General features: G+C 38.9%; 1 protein-coding gene across 1 annotated transcript; it reads right to left on the bottom strand.

The window, feature by feature from the left end:
- Window positions 1-1500: 1500 nt before the first annotated feature.
- gldc (glycine dehydrogenase (decarboxylating)) lies at window positions 1501-24512 on the bottom strand. Its single transcript, XM_028457170.1, has 25 exons — window positions 24219-24512; window positions 24050-24128; window positions 20040-20175; window positions 19601-19765; window positions 19436-19513; window positions 17247-17394; window positions 16078-16274; window positions 15888-15984; window positions 15444-15549; window positions 15183-15322; window positions 14868-14948; window positions 14668-14765; window positions 14470-14554; window positions 14341-14382; window positions 14102-14244; window positions 13015-13090; window positions 9963-10088; window positions 8978-9127; window positions 8388-8500; window positions 6972-7113; window positions 5326-5437; window positions 5133-5228; window positions 4877-5049; window positions 4704-4784; window positions 1501-2124 (listed from the first exon to the last, which is right to left on the bottom strand). The coding sequence occupies exons 1-25, from the start codon at window positions 24510-24512 to the stop codon at window positions 1984-1986; spliced, it is 3099 nt and encodes a 1032-aa protein (XP_028312971.1). The 3' UTR covers window positions 1501-1983.
- Window positions 24513-27555: the final 3043 nt, after the last annotated feature.

The following is a 27555-nucleotide window of genomic DNA, read 5'->3' as shown; positions in this document are numbered from 1 at the left end:
ATTGAGTGTCAACATAATATATATAAACGTATGACTTTAAATGTAAGATTACATTTGAATCAAGGTTATTGTGTATTTAAAACATTACTTTTTTTTTTTTATTGTGTTTATTGGAGCCTGCTGCAAATTGGAATTGTTTCAGCTTGTTTTGATACACGTTTCTGTATAAAATGTTACAAGTCAAAGTCCTTCTTATGGAAAATAAGCTTTGTAATGCTGGGTTGTTATATTTTTCTACTAAGCTAAAGGCTAACAAAGAACAGCTTGTTTCAGATTGTGGTGGCTGCTCAGAAATGCATTAAACTGAGGATATTTTTATGCCGTTTGTACAGAATCTGTGCTTTTATTATTTATACTTTACTTCCTGAAGCAGCGTCAACTGGTCTCACTCAGCAAACTGTTTCCATTAAAACCAAAGCAAACATTTATTTAACTTTTGTCATTAAACTAAAGTTTACATTATGTTTGAGTTCATCTTTTTTCTTATGCCTTGTATACGACCTGAGACTGTTTGTTGTTGCTTTGTGTAGCCATTGTGTGCAGATGACGTAATATAGAAAAATAAATGATTAAGCACAATTTCAGCAGGTAGTAAACTGGAAATTGTATTGTGTAGGTTTTGCTCGTTATTTTAATATATAACTAAACTCATGAATTAGTAAACATTTACTGTTCTACTGAGTACACAACATTCTGCTGCATAAATCCCCTTCAATTAAAAAGCACTGACATTTCCCTCATTTTGTTCTGAGAAAAGTTTGAACAAACTTAAAATTTTAAGTCGTAACTCACAAATCAAAAACCTATATGTAGTTTACGTCGTGTTTTTCTTACACTTTGGAATGTTAGTTGTGCTTGATTTCCTGTTGCCCCGGTTTCGAGATTCCTTTTTTAAAAAAAAAAAGAAAATGATCCATGTTTTAACATGCCATCTAAAGTGCTCTGTAAGCTTATTCAGGGTTGGAAGATATTGTTTAGCAAAACATGGTTTGAGGTTGTATTAGTATTTTTTTATTTTATTTTTTACTTATAGCCAGAAGCAAACACCTGCTGGATTTGTTTGACTTAAGAGGAAAATAGTGTTTTATGTAAAACTGATTTGTTATAGTTTGCTTACCTTTCTCGTCTTTATTTAAAACTTTGACCTTAAATCAGAAGGATAAACATAGCTGAAAAATATCTCAAAAACCATCGACGAGTAGATTATTTTCTTTTCTACTTAAAGATAATCTGTCACGATGTGATGTAACCACAAGGAGGCAGTGTTCTCCTAGATATGGATGACATGTGCACGTATTGAAAGACAACATGTTTAATAGACTAGAGTTAACAGTTGATTAGAAAACATTTGATATATAATCAACACCATTTTTATCTAATTAATCATCACAACAGACATTAAAATATCTCAAAACATGAAATTCATATTAAAAAAAAAAAAAGCCTAAAAATACTAAGTGTGATGAGACGTTGATGAAAGAGGAAAGTCGTCAAGGCAGCTTTTTTTTTTTTTTTTTCTCCACATGACAAAACCGAGGCACTGAGGGCGTTTTAAAGATGGTGGGAGAGAATTAACTACTGCACTCAGCGCTGTGTCCGGTGTTTCCCAGATGTGTTAGGGAGAAACCTCTGTATCGAAGGGTGCACATGACAAAAGCTAAACGTCACACGTTTGGTCATTTTCAAAGTTCCCGACCCGACCCCAGTCCTGATGTCCAGCTAACAGACTTCTCTGACCCATGACCACTCAGTGGTTCCACTCATTAATCATTGAACGCAGTCGCAGCATCTGCAAGAGGAAAAATACCCACCACCCATTGGTGCTGATGCAGGGAAACATCACTTCACCCATTAATGATTCAAACGCGAGTGGTAAATGTCAGGAATATTTTCACCGAGCGTTGGAAGTCTGGAAGTCTTTGTGCTTTTGGTTCTTGGTGGAGGGGGGGGGGCTGGACATTTGGGCCGAGTCACGCAGAGCGTCTACGATGAAGCTCTCTTTTCCTCGTAGGGAGACTCATACACCTCCATGGGCGGGCACGTGCACACCAGGTTCTGGTCCCCGTAAATGTCGTCAATCCTAGAGATGGTCGGCCAGAATTTGGTTTCTGGCCTGATAAAGGGCTGTGAACGGAATATGAGAGGCATTATATATTAATATACTGTGCATGTTTGGCAAATACTTTCATCCAGCAGCTCAGGGAAGCATTGTCATCTTACTTAAAGGTATAGTGGACCATTTTCCGGAAGTTTAGAAAAGAAACGCCCTCTGCACATGCAACACACTACTGTACCTGCTTCCAAGAGGGAACGCCTATGTGAGCGAGAGGGCGTGCACGAGCCCAGTATTCCTCGTGCACAGCTCTGTTTACAAGCTGGAGTCGGCATCGCGGATGCAAGCTTACTTTCCAAGAGAAGATTTGCAGCTTTTCCCACTATGTGCAACTCACCACCGGTAAGAGACAATCCATTTTCAAAGGACCCGGGGCGCACCGGGCACGAACGATGTCCGTACGTTAACATATCAGAATGATTGACAAGTAGGAGGATCAATAGTCTTGATGATCCACACGGAATTAGAAGCCAAAAAACATTGTCCACTATACCTTTATGATGGAGTTCAACACATGCCAAACTCAAGGGCCAAATTTGGCCCCTCAAAGCATGCAGAATAATGTTGCACTGGGTCAAAATGACCAGGAAATCATTGATCATTTAGTAAAAAACACCTTATATTATACAAGTTCTACGTATTTGTTGCGAGGACTTGCACACACATTTGTGTTTTTTTTTTTTTAAATGAACATCTTTGCACAGTATCTGGGAATTCTTTGGAAATCTGTTTTTTTAATTTTTACCCTCTATATATTTTAAAATCTTTCTACTGCTAGTTTATGTATGTCCAGCACATGTTGAAAAATTCACATTAAAGATGCAACTTTGACTATGAAGTTGACTTTTTTTTTTTTTTTTTTTTTTTAAAAGAAGTGCTCGATTGATCAAATAGTGAATATTTTTCTAAGGTGGAGCCACCTACCGTCACCTGTGGATCCAAAGAATGTGTGATATTTATACGATGGAGCAGATCCCACCTACTGTTTTTATTTCCCTCTTTCTTTAATTCTTTGTCTTCCTTTCTTTCTTACTTATTGTTTTCTTTGCAATGAGGTAATCTTTTATGTGCTGTACAGTTTGCTAATAATTAAGTACAAATGTGTAGAACTGTTCATAGAACTGTAACATGGTTCCCCAGTTTTGCGTTGAATTATAGTTGACAATCTTTAGAGAATATAAAATAGATGAGTTGTTTGTAAAGCACAGAGCCGTACATAGAGAGAGTTGCATCAACTCTGTTCACTCCTGTTCATTTATAACACACCTGGTTGAAACCAATGTGTCGTCATCAAGCGCTGCAGAAGCATGACAACGAGCCATTCATTTGATTCAGGTGTGTTGGAGCAGGGACACATCTAAAAGTCTCAGGAATCTGGAGTTGGGGACCCCTGCTCCAATGGTTCAGTTATTTATTTATTTTTTTTTACAGTAATGGCGGCTCATGGAGCCTCAGAATAGTTCCCGGAAGTGATCAGTTTACTATTGTAGCCAATGGAGCTAGAGCGGTAAGACGTTATTATTATTATTAATATCTAAACCCATTAACGTGTGCATAAAGGTATGTTCATGAATTATCCCCCACTAAACTAGTAAATTTTTATTTTCGTTTATTACTATTATTATTTTATTTTTTTCATTGTGACATACACTGCTGTTTTCATGTTCAAAAGAACAAGAAAAAAATTCTAAATTCTTAGAAAATTAAGGGATCATTAGCAGATACAGAGTTTAATTCACACAGTTTTATCTATGCACATAGGCTACATATCTTCTTTTTTTAATCAAACAATAAGCTTTTCAATTGTGTTATTTGTGGAAAAAGTGCAAATGAAGTGTTTGAATATGATCGTTTTACAGATTTTTTTATTGTTATAATCCTGATTTGTTTTTTTTCTACTTTAGATTGCTCCTGCTGAGTTTGGCTAATCATTCCTTTCTCCTTTCTGGTTCGGTTGGGAAGTCATGCATTTTCATGAGTGGAGCATCCTCGTACAGCACAGCAAACTGCATGACAAGTTATTAATGTTTCAGACGTTGTTAGAATTGAATTTATCTTGGTACATAAGTGCATAGTAAAAAATCTAATATCTATTTTTATATATGTACGAACAAATATTTCTTCAATGTGTCCTGGATGTGGTGTTTTTTAATGACCCCCCCTTTTTTTTGGAAAGAAAATTCAAAGCAATACATCCTGTATACAATTAACACACCATACATTAACATATTTTTAAACCAAATTGATGTTGGCCTTAACTACGTCAAAAAAGCAGGTAAGCTGTTTACACTAATTATTAATACGAATTTACGTTAGGAAAAAAATATCTATGGAACTACATAAACATATATTGTATATACATATACATGTAACGGTGTACTGTATAAATATTGTCAATCAATGCAGTTATTGATGACAAATTACCGAATATCCCAGTTATGTCCCCAGGAGTCAATGGATTCCAATGGCCCGCCACTAACTTCCGGGAACAAATTCAGTCTTACATGAATCATGTGACGGTCAAGCATTTTGGACTTCCGTTGTCGCAACTCTCTCTCTATACGGCTCTGGTAAAGCTGACGTAACTCACCAATGGGAAAGCAGCGAACTCCCTGGAATACGGTCTGTCCCAGTTAGAGGATGTGATGCTGGCCAGTGAATGAGGAGCCATCTGTGAAGAAAACCCAGAGGAGAGACTTTCAGAGGGTTCTCACGTCTATGGCGTCGCTTTAACTCAACCATGAACTCTAACGCTGGGTGAACCTTCAGTGGGTTGATCCGCGAGTCCATTCTTCCCTCTTCTATTTCAGCGATCTCCTGTCGGATGCCGAGCAGAGCGTCACAGAAACGATCCATCTCGGCCTTGTCCTCTGACTCTGTGGGTTCGATCATGAGGGTTCCAGACACGGGCCAGGACATGGTGGGTGCGTGGAAACCTGAGAATCCAAAGTCCAAACACAAACAGCTTCTATCAAGTGTCCTTTGCTTTGGTTACTGTGACTAGTGGAACCCAGCCCACCGTAGTCCTGGAGCCTCTTGGCAACGTCTACGGCCTCGATGTTAGCCGTCTTCTTAAACGGTCTCACGTCCAGAATGAACTCATGGGCTACAAAACCTGTTCAGATCAACACAAAGGCAGGATAGTCAACACACACACATACACACGCAATGTGGTCATATGAGTCATTGGAGGAGGGGAGGGGCTTCTTCACCTTTCTGGCCTCTGAACAGGACTTTGTAGTGACTCTCCAGTCTCTTGGCCATGTAGTTGGCGTTGAGAATGGCCACCTCTGTAGCATGAGCCAAACCCTTTGATCCCATCATCTATGGACCAATCACAGGACAGAACAGGAGAAATCATCCCTCAGCCTATAAAGAGGCACAGCTCGATGAAGAACATTTGGTGCCCTCTAAAGTAGAGGTTTTCAAACTTTGTTGGCTCAAGTATCCCCTTTGTCTTATTTCTGAATCCAAGTACCCCTTTTGTCTGACTACAATAATTTGCTTAGAAAACTATTTAAAAAAACCACTATAGAGTTTGAAATTGAGAAATCAAATTGAATTATCTGCGATGGAGTGGCGCCCACACCTAGCGCCCAGTGTGAGCCGGAGATAGGTGCCAGCAGACCCTCGCACCCCTGAAAAACAGGAACAAGTGGGTCTGAAAATGAAGCGATGGAAATTGAATTATGTTACACTTTGCGCAGGGGGTGGGGCATGAAAGCAAAAATGCAATAACCTCTGATTTCTTTAGTTGTGTCACGAAATGAGCAGTGTTGAAGAGGAAAATGAAATTCTGATTATTTATTACCAGTTTGATTTATGAGTCAAATATCGCAGCTACAACCTTCAATGCAATAGCCTTTCTGCAAATACATTTTAATTTTCTAATTTTCCATTTCAAATGTAATTTTGGTACCTATTTGCTGGTCCATCTTTTGAAAATTAAAACTTAATTAAAATGATAAAGGAAATGACATTAAAGTTACAAAATGAGCATCCTTGAAGAAGAAAAAGAAAATACAGTTTGGATTATTCATTATTAATTTTATTTATGAGTTCAAAATGCAGATATATTCTGAAAACGTTTTTTTTTAAAATCCAAAATGTTTCAGAGCTCAGTTTTCCAGTTCTTAAATAATTTTTTTATCTCAAATTGTTGAAAGAACTATATATTTTTTCCTAAATCTGGCAAATTTTTCTCAAATTATTCCACAAAATTTCCCCAAATTCCCAAAATCAGGTGAAGATCCTGCAGGGATGCATTTACTCGCTTACTTTATTATTTATACGTGGAAGCAAATGATTTGCTCTTATTTCTACATAAAATCTGTGGCCGACTTGAGCTCAAACTCGTCCATATTTGGCCCCTGAACTAAAATGAGATCATCTATTTTTGGTCCTTTCATTTTAGATTTAAATTACATTGCTACAAATAAATGAGTAATGGGTGCTTTTACTTCTTTTTGCATAATAGTCTTTCAACATTTCTCGTTACTTCCTTTTGCTTTCTCCCATCTCTGAGGGACTTTAGAAGATTACATTTCTGGAAATACGATTAACAATTAACAAATCGTAACGTTATACATAAAATGGGTAATCGTGACATGCCTGCTCTAAAGTTTCCACCTCTTATATAACATGTTTGTTGCATTACATCACAGCCCTGCAGAAAAGGGCCCCACTTCTTACTACTGAGTGGCTGCAGGGCGAGTCGACCTTTCTTCCCATCGCGTTATTAACCAATCCACCCACAGCAGTGACGCTCACATGACAACCAGCAACAATTACGCACCTGAAAACGTCCAGTTTTTAGCAGCCTAAGTAAAATTCATGCATGATCTCAGTCTGAGCTGACCTTGATGTAGGCCCAGGAGATGGGCAGGATGGCACTGGAGCCCCACGGGGCGGCGCTGATGGTGCCCAGTGAGCTGCTGGCATTCACTGAATGCATGGGAACCACAGGGTGACTCGGCAGGAACGGAGCCAGGTGTGCCTTCCTGATGAGAGCGTGTAGGTTAGAGAGAACTGTGTAACATCCATTTAAAGCACTAGTTAAAGAGAGCTCCAATTGTGTTCCAGTGGATTGATTAATGGTTTATTGATCATTAACTCCTTAGTTAAGCATCAGTGGAAATCACCACCAAGGGCCGAGTCAACAATTGTTCTTTTATTCTACATGTCTGCATCACAGTCCTACAGTGGGAAAGATTTCATTGCTGCTTATCCAAATATCCTAAATTAAGGACTTATATGCTTATTTTCTGACTGAGAATATATATTTTTTCTTATTTTAAAGGTGCAGTCTGCAACGCTCATAAAAGTCATATTTGCTAAAGCTGTCACTATATAAGGAGAGCTTTACATTAAACTAGTAGCTTGTGTGAAAAAAAAAACCCCTGCTGCTCCTACAGCCTTTGGCAGATTGCCAGAATGCAGCGACCGAGCAAAAAGAACCAATCAGAGCCAGGATTGTGTTTGATTGGCTGTCTGACAGCCGTTACTCACAGGCCCCGCCCCTTTCTGGCTGGAGCGCTGTCTTTTAGGAGTAGAAGATGGAATTGGTGGTCTCAAGGATTTCTTGTTCCACGACTCTACATCAAGTTTTAATCGAACTAGACACATGTGGTACAAAAGTATTTTTTGGTTTGAATATAGATTTAGCAGATGTTTGGTTTTCATTCTCAGTCCCAAACATGCATCTTGATTATTTTTTTTCTTCAAGTTTAAGTTCAATTCAACTTTTCTTTTTTGTTGCCCTGATGAAGGTCCTCTGACTGAAAGTTTGGAAATTAAAACAGATTTGTTTTTGCACAAATATGTTTTAAGGTTTGGCACCTTGGTAGATTTAGGTCGTGAGTGCAGTCATTCTACTTCCAAAATATAAAAATGATCTCCATACAGAATAGGAAAATGAAAATATGGCTTAACGTTTTTATTTTATTTTTTAAAATAAATAAAGAATTGTAAAATAATTTAACACAGAAACAAACTGGTATTAATAAAGAACTTTGGGGGGGGAGATTCAGATATTCCTGTTTAGACTGATTGTGAGCCCTCACGTTATTATCAAAAAGTTATTAAAGTTACCATTGAAATAACCTGAAGGTTTGAGCTTTTCCCAATCATTTAACCCCAAATTAAAAACGCCCATATTTTTCAGAGAGGTTAAATGCTGTGGTAACAACAAAAAAGGTGTGCAAAAAAAATTCATTGCATGGAGCTTTTTTGCCTAGAAAAAACTAAGAAAATAGTAGAATATTTTCCATCTTACACTCCTATAGGGCCCATTCCAGGTCCTCCTCCACCATGAGGGATGCAGAACGTTTTGTGCAGGTTCAGGTGAGACACGTCTGAGCCGTAATCCGCAGGACGACACAATCCCACCTGAAAAACAGCATTTAGAAAACTTTTGGCATTCACTTTAGAGTTTGTGTTTGATAAACACAAGTGAAAGTGCTTTCCTGCACAGTATAGATGCTCCCCTGGTCCTCCACACCTTATTGTGAAGGATAACTCATTATCAGGATTTGTGTAGAGCTGCATGATGACACCGTTGGCGAAGGTAGAAACCCTAAAACATGCAGGACCAGAGCTGGCTTCCCCTGCTGTAAACACTAAAAAAATAGTCCCATCCTGACAGTGGCTGTTGTTTTGTCTCAATATTTGAGCAGAATAGAGAGGAAGTTACCATCAGGGTGGAAATGTACAAGCTATCACATGCACATGCCAAAGGTTGGCCTTTCACAGCCCGATAACACGACTATAAACCTTATCTTATTAGCTTCAGTTCCTTCACTTTGCTCACATATGTGAGTCCTGAAGAAAAGAAGAAGAAATCTTCAATCTCTGCTAGAGTCTCACCTGTGCGTTCATGTTGGCACCGTCCAGATACACCTGACCGCCGTTTTTGTGAATGAGATCACACACGTCTCTCACGTTCTCCTCAAACACCCCAAAGGTAGAAGGGTAGGTGATCATCATGGCTGCCAGGCTGGCCTTGTGTTTCTCCACCTATTCAGAAACAGCAGAAGTCACACACAACAGTGGGTTTTTTTAAAAACAATAAAAAGGCAGTGACCGAAAATCCAAGATTTAAATTTTCACTTTTTTAAAAAAATTCCAACTCAACCTTTCAAAATAAGATGAAAGTTCTAATCGTGACATGATATTGACCAGGGTTTTTCAGTTACAATTACGTTTTTAATTATCCAAGTTTAATTCCAATTCAGTTACAATTACAGTGACCAGCAGTTTTTCCAAATACAATTAAATTACAATTGTTTTTTTATCCTCAGTAATTGTAATTGACTGCGAGTCTGAAATAAATAATTCCGTAATAGTTAACTTTCCTCTTGTGTGAACGTTCGGTTATCTTTAATGATAATGGGTCAGTTTGACCCATGTCTTAAATCAGCTGTAAAATACACTAAAAATATATGATCTAATTTATTTCCTATCTATTGATTACCTTGTTAGGCTTCCTAATCAATGACAGTATAGGCATTTGAGTCTTTTTTGTGTCAGTATAACCCCTAGTCTTAATTTTTTCTAAAATGGTAAAATGTGGCAAAGCTTAAATTAAAAATTTTAACAATTGTTAACTACATGTGTGTAGAACTGTAACATGGTGCCCCAGTTTTGCGTTAAATTATTATTGACGATATTTATCAAATTTTCATGGTAATTACAATTACAAAGTCTATTATCTGACCTCAAATACGATGACATCCAGCAACAGATATTTTACATTACAATTACGCCATAATTGTAATTAATAAATAACTACGCGAATACAATTATAATTGACCCCAACCCTGTCATTGACAACATCCTCCTCTGCTCTCACCAGGTTTTTGAGGTGGGGCAGGTCGATGTTTCCGTCTTTGTCCACCTCCACCACCTGGACCTTCATACCGGCCATCTGAGCGCTCGCTGGGTTTGTGCCATGAGCAGACTTTGGGATCAAACAAACCTGAAGAACAAAAACGATGAAGGCGAGCCAATCAACACAGTCCGATATAAAAAAAAAAAAAAAAAAAAACTTGATGAATATTAGGTGTCATGTTAAACATTTATTATATGAAGAAATTGACTGCATCACATAGACTAGAAGCGGAAAAATGTCTGTAAAGGATGGCTACTATATGTTCGACAACTTCGGACTTTGAGTAGGACTTATTGAAATGTATGAATGCTTCTGTAAATTTATTTTGTCCTTGTGGTGCACGTTTGAGGAGGGTTCTCCTTTCTACGGAAGCTGGGAAGATCATTTTTAAGTTCCTGAGCTACAACCTTTTTCCCTTTTTTCCAGTTTATTTTCGTTTTTGCAAGTATTTTGTTGTAATACAAGTGTGGACACTGTAATTACATTGAGTTTGGAAGAAATATACTTTCATTTTATTTATTTTTTTAAATTCAAAAAGCAATTTTGTAAATGCAAATAAAAAGGATGAGTGCAGTGTGTGAACACCACTTTTTAGAAATCACAATAAGGTTGATGGAAAGAAAAAAAAATTTCATCCTAAAATTGCTCAAAAATAATGATCCAAATACCTCAGAGAAACATTGGGCCTAGTTAGTACTTGGAAGGGTGTTTTTCTGGGAATGTTTTCTTTATGGTAACATGTGACAACAATAAAGGCAATCAGATTCTGATTTTTTAAAGCATTTGTTCAGGCGATCTGAACCAAAACTCATAAAAATGTTTTCATCAAAATTGCGATATACAATATAGATCTCAATATTTTTAAATCAAAGTCTAACAGACTTTTCTTGGTTAAATTTGCTGATGAAAAAAATGCCACACAGGCACAATATGTGCCACTTTTGGCTTTTTTCTCCTCTACAGGACAGCACGTGTGAGTGAGTTCTGTAGTGTGGCTTGTTTAGGAGAAGGTCTGGGTTAGGACGCGCTCAGCAATCCTTCAAACTTTGTTTTTCATGCTGTTCTGAGATGTAACAAAAGTAGCAACTCCTAAAACAAGAATTTTAATAGAAAACAAGCTATAAAAATATACTTCTCAGAGATATGGAAAAATTGTAAAGAGGGACACTGTTTGACTGTACTCTATGAATAATATTGAATACTTGTGTGATGTGATTTGCACTGTGTGATTGTATAAATGAAAGTTAAAAAAATATATAGATATTTCTCAAAAAAGGCAATATTGTAATTTTCTGTAGCACTCAATATATCTTGAATCTCACAATATATTGCCCAGCCCTAGTCGTAGCCTTCAGTCCTCTGAAATGTCCTGCATGTTATCGGAAGAGTCAGATTTTCATCTGAATCATTTCAATGTATGATGAAGAGGATCTAGCACTTCTATGGTAGGGCTGGTTTTTTTCCTGTTTTACTTTGTGGATCGAGGCGTGCTACTGGGACGCCATCTGCCCTCATGGCCAGCATGCCTCTGGGTGGCTAATTGATTTTGTCCCTTATTAGGGCGACATTTGCTGCATTTTGCAACGTAGTCACACAATAAAACTGGGGCACGCAGACCTGTGCGTTGGCTTAGCCTTGACATGTGACTGACTGGAAAAACAGCAGTGACTGTCCTTTCCCCGGCAGTCCAGTTCAGAGTCTTAAAAGTCTCCAAATATGGCATCTTGAATGAACAGCAGCAGCCTATAGTCGTACCACAGCACTCTCAGCCCACTTGTTTGCTCGACGTGCTGCTCAGTTATGGACCTTGACTGTGTTCAGGGACGGGGGGGGGGCTCTATCTAAGATGTGCTCAGGAGAAAGCCATTAAAATACAGAAGTTAGATTACGTTATGAGAGGAAAGGGCATGAGTCAGCTGCTCTTTGGTCTAAAGCTGCCGTCTTATCTCCCCTCGTGCTTAAACTCCTGTTACCTGCATGTGAGGAAAGAAAAGGGATCCCTGGGATGTCAAAGTCACCAGTTTTTTTTATTTTAATAATCTTCCTAATCAACCTTCATTAGAGAGAACATATGAACAAAACATTCAAACACTTTTTTTTAATTCAGGGGCCTCACACAGCTTTGATCCAAAGAAGGCAGGATAAGAAAATAAACCATTTATAATTAGAGCTGGGCCATATTATCAGTGGATATTTACCATAAAATGGAATATGGGTTGACATCGGTATTGTTTTTTTCCATTAAAAAGTATTGTTGTTGTTTGAGATATGTTAAAAATAAAGATGGGGGGGGGGGGGGGGGGGGGGGGGGGGCACTGCATTAAAAGTAGGCTACAGTTATTTTGTTTTCATTTTATGCATTTTGTGGATGAGGATTATGTTCAACGTGTTCCTTAAAAATAAAATAAACATGAATTGCACTGTTGCACTATGTAGCATTTGCAATACATGTAGATAAGTATGTGCTTTGAATTTATTAAGATTTTATTGGGTTTCTTTACGTGTCGTAACACTATTACAAGCTGCTACAATTTCGTTGTACGAATTCTATTTTACAATAAAAAATAAAAGCTATCTTATATAATAAAAAATATTGTTTAATAAAAAATAAATAAAAGTTGGCTCAACTTGTTTTGCCAATGAGAAGGGGGAGGGGGGTGTATGTACATATTGGTATCCATTAACAGTGGAAATTTAGCATAAAGTATAAAGACAATATCTGACATCCCTACTTAGAGTGCTGTAAAATGTAAAGCTTTCAGTTAGTTATCTGAATACTTAATGATTAATACACTATAACTATAGTAATAAAGTTTTTCTTTTACTTGAACCAAAATTGTTTCTCAGGCTAAATTTAATCATTTGAAGAAACTGGTTGATCTGATTCCAGGTGATAAAAGGTCAAACTTATTGACTATTGTTGCAATTGTCAATTTATTTATTGTATTTTATTTTTTATTGTTGATGGATCATAAACATATGTTTCCCCCTCTTGTATGAACTGTGCACTTACAGTTCTCGAGCGCTCGCCCATTGAGTTCAGGTAGGCCTTTATAGCTGCCAATCCAGCGTATTCTCCCTGAGCACCGCTGCAAAACAAAGCAAACACACACACACACACACACACACGGAGAAAGGTCATACATCTCGCTAACACACATGCTAACTTCTCAGTCCAAAGTCCAGCTTAAAGACTGCAGACACTACCATAAGGGGACAGAATGATGGGCTGAGCTGAATGATAACCCTGTGGGACAATGTAGCACGCTGTTCTACCAATGAACCCTTTGCTGCTTTAGAAAATAAATGATAGACAGCAGAGGTGTGTGAGCGCCTGCTCAGCAGAAACATGAAGAATCAAGGCCTAAACACACAACTTCTGCTGAATTAATGATAACCAACACTCCATAGAAGCATCCCCAATTAAAACCTAAAGCCACAGCTCCATTTTAAACTTTACCCACATTTATTAGTCAATGCTATCAATATTAATGAGTATTTATACATCGTGGATGCATTTGATATTTGACTATTACACAATACAATATTTATTACCTCTATGATGTAATTCATCAATGATTTGTCATCAGTGAAACTTTCATTCTGTGCCTATTTCAGTAACTTTTTCTGTCCTTTCTTCTACAAAACGCTCAGAAAATATACAATGACAATGAGAATTGATGATATTTTAGAACAGTGACAATAAATGTCATTTAGTGCAAAGTAAAGAATATTTTTCTATTTTTAATGTTCAGCAAGTCAGTTCTCCTCAAAATCACAGTAAGAATGAAGTAAAAACACTTTCTGCTTCAGCACCATCTCTGGATTCTTCCACAGGACTCTAAATCCCACAATGCAATGCACAAACCTTTTCCAATGTTCAAATCACATGACCATTCATCAACAAACCCATTGTTTACAAGAAAAAGTCAATAATAAACTCTCGAGCGGCAGTTCCTACTTTCATCATTTGTTTGTGAGTAAATACCTGTCAAAGAATTTATGAGAACAACTTTTGAACGTCATACAGGTAGAGTTTAAAAAATGTGAGTTATGCCGGGGGGAAAACTGACGACACCTCCTGCAGTGTGTGTCCTCACCTGTTGGGCTGGAAGGAGATTTTGTCATAGCCCGTCACCTCACAGAGATCTCTCTCCAGCTGTTTGAAGAGCTTTTGATAACCCTCAGCCTGATCCAGAGGCACAAATGGGTGAATGTTGGCAAACTCCCTCCATGTGATGGGCTGAAGAGCAGAAGGACAGCAGCTGTGAGACATGCTGAAAGGTTTCTAGAGATAACTATTAAAAAAAAAAAAGTGATTCTTTGTGATCAGACTCACCATCAGCTCTGAGGAACTGTTCAGCTTCATGGTGCAGGAACCCTAAAGAAAGAAAAACCATTTAATAACAGGACGGAGGAAGAAAGACGTTACCTTAATTAAGCATGAGTGGAGTTTTCTTTGACTTACCAGTGGTATCATGCTGTGCACCAGTGACAGGTCTTTGTTTTCCAGTCGCTTCATGTATCGCACAATGTTGGCCTCAGAATGGTAACTTAAAAACAGATTTCAACAAGTTAAAACCAATTAAACTCAAATCAAAACATTCATGTGCCAGAATCCCATTTCATCAAACTAAGTTTTAATATTTGATACAAAGACACCAACCTGTTGAAGACCTGGTGCGTGAGGTATTTGCTCGTCCTCTTAAACGGACTTCCCATAATCCCCTTCACCCGCTCGCCCATCTTTTCAGCGATCAGTTCCTGTCGAGATCAAAGGTCATTAATCCGGAGTTCAATGCGTAAACATGAAATTATGAATTAATAAAAAAAATTAAAATGGAAGAGGGAATCGTGACAACATACAGCTGATGATTCACAGCCAAACACCCACAGCAGGTCGTCCAAATCCCTTTCGGTCACCGTCTCATCCAGAGAAACGCCCAACTGGAAAAGATGGAGAGACGTTACATTGCCGACTTACTTTAGAATTCAAAGTAGAATGATTTTAAAGTAAAATACTAAATAATAAAGTGCATTCATGCTTTTACAGGTAAATAAATGAGGACTTTCAATTTAATAAGAGCTGCAAACTCCATCATTTTAAAAAAAAAATTTTTAGTTCATTTAAACTGATTAAAATTTGCCAAATGACATGATTGGATCATGGCCATTTCTCACCACTCCCTCAGAATAGACTCTCAGGTTCATCTCCCTCTGCTCGGCTCTGTCCAGGATGTCTTTAGCAGCCACGCTGCAGTTAATCCTCAGGGTGTCAAAGAACATGTCGCTGTGCAGACGGTGCCCCGCTCTCTTCAGACCTGCAGCGGAAAACAAAGGAAGATGAACAAGAAGCCCATCAGATTTCTGCAGTGCAGAAATTCCCCTTTCTATCCAAACTGAAGATCAGAAAATGACTAACACACAAATAATTACATTTACCTTCAGCGAGGATTAGAGCAGCATTGTGTGTCCTCTCAGCAATGTGTTTCAGCCCTTGAGGACCATGATACAGTGTGTACATGGCAGCCATGTTGGCCAGGAGCGCCTGAGGAGCAAGGAAAATAACAACAAAAGAAGAATCACTTTAGGTAAAAGGACACAAAATGTTAGATCTTTTCAAATTAAAACACAATCTTAAACAACTGTGTTCTATACTTTCACTGGTGCAACTTGTCACTAATCCTGTCTACACTATTTGTAATACAGTATGACAAACATTATCAAAAACTAATTCTAGAAAAAAAATGTATTTGGGGTCACCAAAAATTCTTGCTATTAAAATGGAGTCACCACCCAAAAAAGGTTGGGAACCATCGTTTTTAAAATATCGTCTTATTTTTGTAATCCCTCCCCCAAATCCAGAGCTGGAGCCAACCATCAGACCTGTGCGGTGCAGATGTTGCTGGTGGCCTTGTCTCTACGGATGTGCTGCTCTCGGGTCTGCAGAGCCAGACGGTAAACCTCTTTCCCAGCTGCATCTCTGAAATTAAAACAATGTCCTGGAATTCAGAAACCTGCAGGTACCCCCCCCCCCCCTCCCAAGGGAGTAGAAGTCCAATTTGTGGCCCCTCACCTGGTCACTCCAACCATCCGCCCAGGCATCATCCGCACCAGACTGTCCTTTACAGCGAAGAAGGCAGCGTGTGGACCACCATAGCAGAGCGGGACACCGAACCTCTGTGAGCTTCCCAAAGCCACGTCAGCACCAAACTCTCCTGGTGGACGCAGCACGCAGAGGGCGAGAAGGTCAGTGGCACAGCAAGCCAGAGCCTGGAGGAAGGAGAAGAAGAATAATTATCATGCATAAACGCAGGATAATTTAGCTCAACGTACTTACAGGATTCCTCTGTAACTTAAAATCTTCAAAATGTCCTTATTAAAAGATCTGTTAACATTAAACATTATTTTGCACAATAGTTGTTTTATTAACTTTTAAAAATGGGACTATACCATTTTAAAACCTGTATTCCACCTACTTGAAGTCACATGATTGATGACGTCAAACCCTCCCCCCATTTGATCCAAAATCCAACCATAATCCCATTGTTTTCTATTGTAGTGAAATATTCAGCCTGCTTTTTAGATCATTTAACAGCTTTTTCGGTCAAATTGAAAATTTGTGCTGTGGTTACTTGCCAATTTCAGCCACCAGAGCATCAGCCGTGCACCGTTTAAGGGAAAGTAAAGGACCCTTAATAGAGCTCTTCTTCATTGTCTACTACGAAACCACATAGTTTCTGTCGCCCCCTGCGATCATAGATTATTTTATGGGTCGCAGCTGTTTTTAATGCTCTTTTGATAAACAAGAGGTTTATATCGACATCTTTAACTTTTCCTGATTATTTAAAGCCACCAAAAGCAGCACATTTTGTCATTTTGACTGAAAAAACTGCTAAATGATGAAAATAAAAAAAATAAAAAACAGGCTGAATACTTCACTCCTATAGAAAACAATGCGATGCGAGGCCGTGTGACATCATCAAAAGTAGTACTATTTTTTTTAAAGTTAAAACAAAGATGGTAAAAAAAATAATGTGCTTTGTTAGGCATAGATTTTCTAATAAGGACATTTCAAAGGTTTTAGGCCACATTTGTAAAAACAGTGGAGAATCCCTTTAAAGCTAACATTTTCACAGAGAGCGCAGGAACATTTGATCTGAATATATTATTATAACTGAAACTTGCAAACCTGATGCTACAGGATTTAAAAAAAAAAAAAAAGTCTTGGCTTCCTTCTCTTACCCCTCCTTTGTGAGCGCGGTCCACCAGCGCGGTGAAGTCCTCCACTCTGCCGTCAGTGTCCGGGTACTGGAACAGAACTCCACTCACGTCTTTTCCGCTGAAGTCCATCTCGTGAGGAAGCTTGAGCACCGTCTTCACACCAATGTAGCTGCAATCCAACCAGTCAGCACACAAATGTTTGTTATGCAAAGTCATGCACGAGGAGGATCTCTCACTGAACACCCACGATGTCAAAGTTATTGGAGTCCAAAGAGATCCTTACTGGCAGAACAACGTAGTGTTCGTTCACCCCAATAAACTCAAAACTACCCTTTAAAGGGGACATATCATGGTTTTAAATCCTTCCTTTTTACATATAAATCATACAGTTGTGGTCTATATAATGCGGAACTGCAATGCTTGGGTCTGAATTCCTCATTATTATAGCTCCACAGGCCCCTTTTCTACCCCTTTTCTGATCTGCTTCTGAGAGCAACTCGTTTTGGTGCGGGCTCTTTAAATGCAAATGAGACACTCCATACCCCGCCCCCTCTTCAGGTGACACTCGGTTCAACTCCACCCTGCTCGGCCATTTTTGTAGTTTGATAGAAGAAACTTTTTATTCAGAGGTTATTTACAAAATGTCAACAACGGAAGACTTGTCCATCCAGCCTTACATGTTTGAGCCAGAGTCGGACCCGGCGGAGCGAGATGAAAATGAAGATGATGAACCTGCAGAACCCTAACAAGTGAGCTAACACAAGCGCCGAGCTAACGCTAGCGCCAGCTAACGTCACGAAATGCATTTTAATACAGTCTTTTCAAAGACAAAAACGGCAAAAATGAAATGACTAATGAAAACTTTAGACTTAAATTAAATCACGTAGGCCATATCATCAAGGATCTAAAACGAGCACACAGCGCTAACATATGAAGACGGTGCAACTGCTAATGCTAACAAAACAATGACAGGGACGTCTTATCACACTTTTTAGCGTTATTTACAGCTTACCGAAGTGCTCTGTTCGTCGTCTCCAAAGACAAAGACAAAGTCTTTGGCAAATCCTTCTTTATACTGGCGGAGGTTGATGAAGCCGTCATCCTTGATGTGCTTCGCACACATAAAAATGACCTTTCCCACAGATGTGGGTACATTTCCGTGGAAAATAAAACTCAACCAGGTACTTCGAAAAGGTTCTGATGCTGGGAGACGTTGTAATGAAGCGTGTGGGTTACTACATCCAACAACTGAACATTTTGACTTATCCTCTCGTAACTTCGGCATCCTTGAGCTTGGACTACAAAATAAAAGCGAGACATAAAAATGGCGAATTGCTCGAAGTGTTGGACCTGGAGTTGATGTACTAATTTGGCAGTTCCGCTGCAAATACTGTGATGTAATAGTTCAAAAAACGTAATAGAGAATAGAAAAATCGAAACAGATTGAAAAATATGAGCAAAACAGAATATAAAGATATCTACGGAGCACCTGAAGAGACTTATTTGATTTTTTCTGTACTTCTAAGCACTCTAAATATACAACAAAATGCATTTAAGGGCTAAAAAAGTGGATTTAGCATGATATGTCCACTTCAAGTTTTACTATCTTTTTTTTTTTCGTCACATACAACACAAAGACCGACAATTACAGAAAAAAAGTAGGAAAGAAAATTAAATGCTGACAGGTTACCATAGACAGTATTTATACATCATATACATTATAATACAGTAAGAGTGTGTGCGTGAGTGAGTGATAATATAATAATGGTATTGTGCCATTAGTGGGTAAGGGGAGGAGACAATAACAAGTTAATAACGGACAAATACGTGGGGGAAAGGAACAATATAAATATATATAAAAAAATAGATATTGTAATAAAATTGAGTGAAGATGGTGAAGATAAAATAAGTGGAAATGATAGTTAACCCTTCAAGTTAACCAAACAAAAAAAAACATCACTCTTAAAATGAGGTGAACAATAACATTATGCTGTAAAAATGGCATTCCTTCAAATATAAGGTAAAGGCAATAAATAATTAAAGGGGTAGAACTAGATAAGTTTATACTTCTTCCTCCTCAATTTTGTTCATGTAAACTAAGAAGCAAGATACTGTTTTGTTATTATTTCCTGATGTTAATTTATTTTATGTACATGATCGAAATAAACAAAAGAAATGAAATGTTCCGTTTCAGTTTTAATGTCCCATACTTGGCTCTGGTCTCCACCACAGCGATGGTCTGAGGATGACAGCGTGGGTCAATGTAGAACTTTGTTTTCTTGTTCTGTCTGTGCAGAAAGAAAGACAAACCCAACATATTAAAGGCCCTGATGGTGCGTTTGTGTTGTAAAAGCACGTCGGCCTGTGGGCTCCACCTGTGGCAAAGCTGCATGGCTTCTGCAGCCGCCGTTCCCTCATCCAACAGCGAGGCGTTGGCCACGGGCATACCCGTCAGTTCACAGATCATGGTCTGGTAGTTGAGAAGAGACTCGAGGCGACCCTGAGAGACTTCGGGCTGGTAAGGCGTGTACTGAGTCACCCTGAGCACAAGCAGAGACATAGCGAGTCAGCAGAGCGCGAAGAAGACTCGGAAGAAAGGCAACCAGGGCAAAGAGTGCATTCTGGGTAAGTGCTGAGCTCAGAGTTTAAAAAAAACTGAAAAAGGGATGGCTGGGTTGGAAAGTGTTGTTCAGCACAAAGTAAGAGTTGTAGCCTTGTGTGAGTGAAAGTGAAGTCACAAGCTGTCTGATCAAAGACTCCTTACTCTGCAGCCTTTCATCATCATCGTCTCCATCATTTTTCAACAACACTCACCAGCCGGCGTTCTCCAACAGGTTGCGTTGGATGGGTGGAGGGACTGAGCAGTTGTAGTAGCCCATGCCGATGTAGGACCTCCACACTTTATTCTTAGATGCGATCTTCTGTAACGAGTCCAGAACCTCGTTCTCACCTAATGGGACAAAAAAAAAAAAAAAAAAAAAACCCCAAATAAAAACTGTTTCAGACCATCTGACTAATCAGTAGAGCTTTATTTCACTCATATGAGACTTTTCAGGAATGACACTAAAAACTGATTATATCATATATATTATTGGGGGATTTTAATGCAATACATTAAGTTTGGGTTGTTTGTGGTGATAATCTTAGGTAATCTTAACATCTTTGTATCTTTTCACAAGATACACAATTAAATAATGTTAATTGCAAAAAGTCTGATCAGCCTGTCAGTCAGTATAGTTATGTAGTCTATAATTTTGCTGACCATAAACTGTTTTTGGTTTAACCATTAAACTCATACAAAAGTCCTAAATAATTTTTTTTAAAGTCCTCTAATCTAATCAGAGCATTAAGAGTATCAGTTATTGTTCCTGATTTATTGTGATTTCTTGCAGTTCTTTTTAAAAAATATTTTCATTTACACATCAGTTTATTTTATAAATGTTGACCACATCTCATTTTAAGTTTACATTTCTAAATATATATCAACATTCCCATATTTTCCTTCTAATTTATTGTGATTTAAAAAAAAAAAAAAAAGAAAGGGAATAAAACTGCATGTATAACAAAACCATTTGTTCCCTCTCATAGTCTGATGGTATGAATTTAAGGCTTTTGTCTGTCGGAACATGAAACAAAGTCATAAAGTTTCTTCCCAGACGTGATTCAGCCCTGTTTCCCACTCTGCCAGCGCTTCAACATTCTCCGAGATTCTTCTGGCCTCCCTGGCTGCTTAGCAACCCAAAGGAACGAAACATGTGACCGAGAGCCCCGACCACTCCTGCTTTTCCTCAAAAGACAAGACACCTCCAGTTCCATCTGCGCACCAATATTTCATTCTAAATGTAATGCAGCGAAAAGAAAACGACACGTTATGATAATGATTCCAAACTAAGCCTGTAGAGTGCACAGACTGGAGCTGATCTCAGTAGCTTTCCCAGATTCGAAGCCCTGCAGAAAAAAAAAAGCCTGATTCAGAAGCATCCAGAAGATCTATTGTTGGAGAGAGAATCCCTCACTGGCTTTACAAACTGAAGCCCTTCAAAGCTGAACAAGCAGAATCCCCATGCAGCTTTCTGTTCCCTTCAGCCTGGCCTGTATTATCAAACAGTCTGAGTCTGGGGGCTGGGCCAGGATCACAGTGACAAGGTGAACCAGCACCTTATCTCATCAACTATTTCTACCCGATCTGTATCTTAATGCAGTTAAAGCACATGGGCTCAATGAATGACTGGCAAGATTACAGAAGAGCTTGGTCAGCATTAATCTACAAAGCATGCACTAACTGAGGAAGGTGTCGCAACAAACCTTTACACTTGATGACCGCACAGGATAGGAAGTACGAAACTGTGAAACTCATCATTAGAGAAACCGTCATTTATCCATGCAAGCAAAAAGTACTTTCAACATATAACATAAGGGAAAAAAATTGCGACGAAATGAGTAATCCAGATCCAATCTGGATGAAACTCCCTGGGGTACTTGAGGAACCAACCTGACATTACTAAGTCAAATTTCATAAAGTTCGGTCGATTACGAACGGAGGTATGAATTTTTGAAATTTCACCAACAATGAGAGATTGGGTTTTTCAAACTGATCCAGAACCAGTATATTGATCCGGATCCCCTTCAACATTTTATTGAATCGTCTATTGCATTGCTTCTCAAATTTCTCACAGTTCCGTAGCCCTTCAGACATTTAACCTAAAGCCATGTACCCTCTAGTCATGCACGCTTAAAAACATATTAATGTAAGTGTCATATACAATGTAGCCCTACAGTGAAATGTGTCACCCGAATTTGATCCATCTTGTAATCTCTTTTTGGAAAATGAATCTCCCAAACAAATGTTGATTAAACAAATAACAGTAATACAACATATTCATCAACCTATAATGAGAAGGGTGAGGTTGAGAGGATGCACATAACGATGTAATGAGAGCGTCTGAGTCTTTAATCGTTCTCCAGGCAAAGTCTTGTTCTGTGTTTTGTTTTCATGTTTGTCAAAGCTGAAAATCCACTTACACACAAGTACACGGTAGCAAAGGGCATCGAGCACATTTGGCTAGCGCAACGCATTGAAGCTCTCGCCATATTTGCGCTTTTTTGATGAGATTGTTTCTCTGTGACCACTAGAGGGTAGTCTTCCATAGGTCAATGTGTAATTTGTGGCAATGCATGAAGGCTCCTGACTGCTGCTCTATTATAGTCTAGTTTCTAGGGCTGCCAACTTTGGTCGTTTAGTCGACTAATTGGTTGACCAAGATTTTCGTTGGTCGACCAGCAATGGTATCAGTTTCAATGCCTTTTAAAAAATAAAAATGCAATGCACTTATATAGGTCATCAAATGTAATTTATTTAACGCCTAAACATGATTCTATGTCCAGCAACAGCTGTGTAAGTGAGTGCAGTGCGCTGTCCTTAGAGCAAAGAGGGAATAAATGAGGAAAAAATAAATACCTAATGTCTGTTGGACCTGTAGGTTTCAGTTTTGCGTTGTCAGGTTCTGGTCAAAGCTCGAATAAGGTTCATATCATAAATGGTCTGTGTTTAAAAGCAAATCTGCAACACAGAAAGCCAAAACAAAGTATTTGTCGCTCTTCTTATCGTTCACCACTTCCTCTTCTGCACCTGCTCATCTTGGTCGACCAACCATTTCCTTGTTTGACTACGGCCCCAATAGCTTCCAATGTTGTCTTGGGGTTCGTTTTTTTTTTGACGTACCTCCTACGACAATTTGCGTACATCACTTTGGCAACCTAGGTTGTATGGCATAAGGTCTATCTTTGGTTAAAATTTTATCAAAATGTGTTCAGTATTTTTGACGTAATCCTGCTGACAGACACAAATGCCGGTGAAAATATTACCTCTATCGGCGGTAGCGGACCGAAATAAAAGCTTGTATGATGCATAATGTGGGGCAACTCTTTTGTTTGTGGGTCCACTGGTCTATGAGTCGTGACGAGAAACATACAAGAAAAAATTGATTCATCCTTTTAAAAAAAAATGTCCAGTTTAATAAGAGGAAAACGGAGAAAAAAAAATCTACAAAGAAAATCAAAGAATAGAGAGAGAAATGTGCTGTGTATTCTATTCTGTGGTCGTGTGTTGCATCCTTTTCTGGTCAAACTGGGTCTTGCACTAAAATGACCTGTAATTCCAATCAGTGACAGTCTCGCTTCCAAAAGTGGATAAATGTCTGCTTGTGAAACCACTTTATTCATGAGCAGATTATACCAGCAGAAATAAATCCACTGGGTTCATGTAGGATTAAGCTCTTTAATGTGTGTCTGTGTTTTCATCTTCATGTGGAAAAAAAACGAAACAGAAACAGTGTCTAATGAAGATAACGGGATGCAAAAGGATATAAAGAAGAAGAAGAAGAAGAAGAAACACCACCAACAACAACATCCAGAGGAAAGCAACCGTATTAGGGCTGTGATGTAATGTGAACGCTGAAACCAGATTGAACTGGACTCGGTACCCCGGAGCTCAGGGCTCAACTTTACACTCCAGTTGCCATCCTATGAGCATCGGCTTCCAGACGGAAGATTGGTGCCGGTTGGCAAAAACAACTCCAAATATGTGCAAAGGAAGACTTAACAGAACAGGGGGGAGAGGGCGCACAATGGAGGGGCAACCTACATTCAACTCAGCCTCGGCTTCATTTAAAGGAAATGGGGGGAGATGAGCAGGGATCGGAATAAGAATGAAAACATGTTTTATAATCAGAACCACGTGTATCATTTGATAGGTGTTTAATAATAATAATAATAATAATAATAATAAGCGACTGCGTGGAAATAAAACCGTAAAGAAAACTTACACACAGGGTCATCCATTTTCATTGTGCGCTGCATGCGGATGGAGGCTGGAACCGTGTTTTCAATCAACTGGTCGATGGACTGTAAACACACATTTTAATCATTATAAGTTCACACAGTGTTGGTTTATTATTGGGGGAATAATTGGAGAAAGTGTGCAGGGTTTTTCACCTCCAGCCCCAGCGCGTCCAGCATTTCTCTTTTCTCCCGATCACCTGGACCGATGTGCCGCTCAGCAAAGTCATCGTGTCGGGGTAAAATTCTCTCTATCTGCCTGGAGGAAACGGTGGCGGAGGTCCTGACGCCCCGGGCTCTGCCGGGACATCCCCCCGCTGTGAGAGCCACCCGGCTCTTCCTCTGTAGCCACAGCAGGCGGCTCCTGTTGGGCAGCGGACCGCACGGAGCACCGGCAGGGTTCACCGACCGGGCCAAGAGTAGACCCCACGACTTGGCACAGCTCTGCATCTTTACCGACCAAACACGTCTGTATCTGTCTGTGTCTCTGTCTGTGTGCGTGTTCCTCCCTCCTCTGAGAGCAACGAGCTCCGAGCAGCTCACACAACTCCCGACAAAGTGCACGGAGTTTATACAAGTGCACAATTGCCCCCAGCGAGCCAATCAGAGGCGACTTGCTCTGTGACGTAGCTGACGAGCCCCAGCCGCGCGGCTGCTAAACTTTCCTCACGTGCCCGCCGCCGTACAGCGACAAAAAGAGCGAGGAAATCAAAGAGAAGTCACTGCTAGTCTAGGGATGGGACGATACGATACGATACGATACACGATAATGAGCTCACGATAATATAATACAATATTATAGGGAAAAAAAACAAAAAACTATGCATTCATTTGACGTTTATTTTGGACATATTTACAGCATATACTCTGGGTATAACCTTTTAAACCAAAATAAATATGAAATAACAAAATTAATAATAATAATAATAATATAATACATTACATACATACATACATTTTATAGAGTGCTTTTTTGGACACTCAATGTTGCTTTACAGAATTAAGGAATTATTCTTTCACTCCACACTTAGTGGTGGTAAACTACTATTGTGGCCACAGCTGCCCTGGGGCAGACTGACAGAAGCGAGGCTGCTATAGTGCGCCATCGGCCACTCCGACCACCACCAACACTCACTCACACACTATATTCATAGAAATTAAACCAATTTTTCCTATTTAAAGTGTGAGGGATATTACTTGCGACAAAACACATGCATACACTTAGGACTGCATGTGGATTTCAAACACTGCGTCTCTCACACACCGTTGCATATCACATGGGCCACTGACACATGTTAGGTGAAAGGAAGGGGGTCCAACAAACAAGGAGGGGCGAACAAGGAAAACCCGGAAGCATCCCGGAGATCGGCTTCTTTTCACTTCCGGAATCCATCGCGAAGGAATTCTAAGGAGCCAATGCTGAATAGTGTCATACTCACTTGTAAAACATGTTTGTAATAAATGGCGTCAACTCTATTCAACGACTTCAGTTTTATTATAAGTACAAGTCCTCCTCTACAACAGAAGGATTTTAGCTCCGGTCGGCTGTGTAGACCTTCAAGAACAGACCAGAACCAAAAGTAAGGGAAATCCCAACAACTGCAAAAATTGTCACCAAAATTAAAACCAAATCATGTCATTCTCATGAAAATTCCTCGAACAAATTCCTATCCCTGCATGAGCTTTGCATAAAAAGCTACTAAAATATTCTACACAGCCCAGATTTAAGATAAGTACATATTCTCTTTCAAGAATATTAGCATGTCTCCATTTTCTGGCAGCAATAGCTGTGTTTCCATTATAGTTTTTTTTTTCGCAAAATAAAAGCGATATTTCTAAAGTTTCAACAAAGCATAATTTGCGCTTTGAACGTGTTCCCATTGAAGGTTGTTTTGAGCAGGAGCCTCGTAACTCCCGTGAAATCTCATCCCGCGAGAATTCTCTGCTGGGAGATGGACGCTCCTAACCTCCTTATAAAACTCTGCATTCATTTGTTTTTTTGGCAATGATAATTCTACAGTATAATGCTAAGAAGCGTATCGGTCTCCTCTTCTGTTTACACGTACTAAAACAATAGTTTTACCTTGTTTCTCACTTGCCTATGTTGTCTCTGCCCTGTGACTAATGACTGTATTTAGCTTTGAATATTGCTTTTCTTTTTGTAATGTTTTGTGCAGTGTACATTTCCTTTTTGCTTCTTATTATTTATGTTACTTTGAACTTTTTAAAAGCCTCCTGTGGACAAGTGTTGAAATCGAGCACATGTGCTAACACACTCACACAATACATCTGGGTACCTAATGGAATTGTGTTGTCCATACCAAATAAAGGGACTCATCATCAACATGTTTTCTCGGAGAGAAGTGGTCATGTGACCAGGTTACGTCACGTAAAGTGATGTGTTGTTTGGGGGAAAAAAAATGTTTCCATTGCGCTTTTGCGACACATTTCGATATCGAAACATCTGAAAATCGAGTAAAAACTTTTTAGCAATATTTGAGTGTTTTTTTAAAAATTCCCATGTTTTCATTTCGCAGCTGTTGAGACCTTGTTGAGATCTCGCTTAGGACAGACGTAGCAGAGATGGAAAGATATGCTCGCAACATCGCGAAACCACTGGTACCATTGACGACATATCTCGTGATCTTGTCGCACGATATATCGTCCCATGCTTAGTAACTATTAACGAGTTTCCCAAGAACAGGCTGAACATTGACAGCATGTGTGTGAAGGGATTTTATTCCACTAATCCAAAGGCCAAAGGGTACATGTTTCTTTTGAAAGTCACTAAAAATGAATATTTAAAATTGCAGATTGTTTATTTTGCATGCTGAAATCCTTAACATTTGTTTAGAATTTCTATAACAATGAACACGAGGGTCAGTCAATGTGTAGGACTTTGCAAAGGTTTTTTTTCTGGATTACTTACGATAGGTTTTTTTTTTTTATGTGTGGAGTTTGCATGTTCTCCTTTTTCTTTAAAGCGGCGTTCCGGCTTCCTCCCACAATCTAACTACATTTGTGACCCACCAGAAATCAATAGCTAACTAGACACAAAGTCTTTAAGAGACAGGAAATAAAATTCAAACAGAAGTTTCTCCACCATGGCTGTGTTGTGCATCAGCATGTGTGTGCATGCTTGGACTAAGTTTAAGATTCCAGATGTGTATTGTTATGCTCACAGTATATATACAAACAGTGGATTATGCAACTATTTGGATTTTCTTTTCTTGCTAAAAGTTTTCTAATTTCAATCGAAGTGCATTTGTTTTAAATGTAAGAATTCTAACAATTTTACTTTAATTATTTATTATTATTTAATAATTGTTTTTAGTCAACCACTTGCAAAAAGCAATGCATTTTAAATGATCTGGTGAAATATAGGGGGGAAAAGTAGAAAATAAGAAGGATTTGAATACAGTTCCCTGATCTAAATGTGATTTGGTGCACAGAAAGTCTGCTGGGAAATACACATCACACATAAACCAAACAC

This window comes from Gouania willdenowi, chromosome 9 (genome assembly GCF_900634775.1).
Source record: "Gouania willdenowi chromosome 9, fGouWil2.1, whole genome shotgun sequence".
Lineage (NCBI taxonomy): Eukaryota > Metazoa > Chordata > Actinopteri > Blenniiformes > Gobiesocidae > Gouania > Gouania willdenowi.
This window is presented reverse-complemented; position numbering and strand designations above follow the sequence as displayed.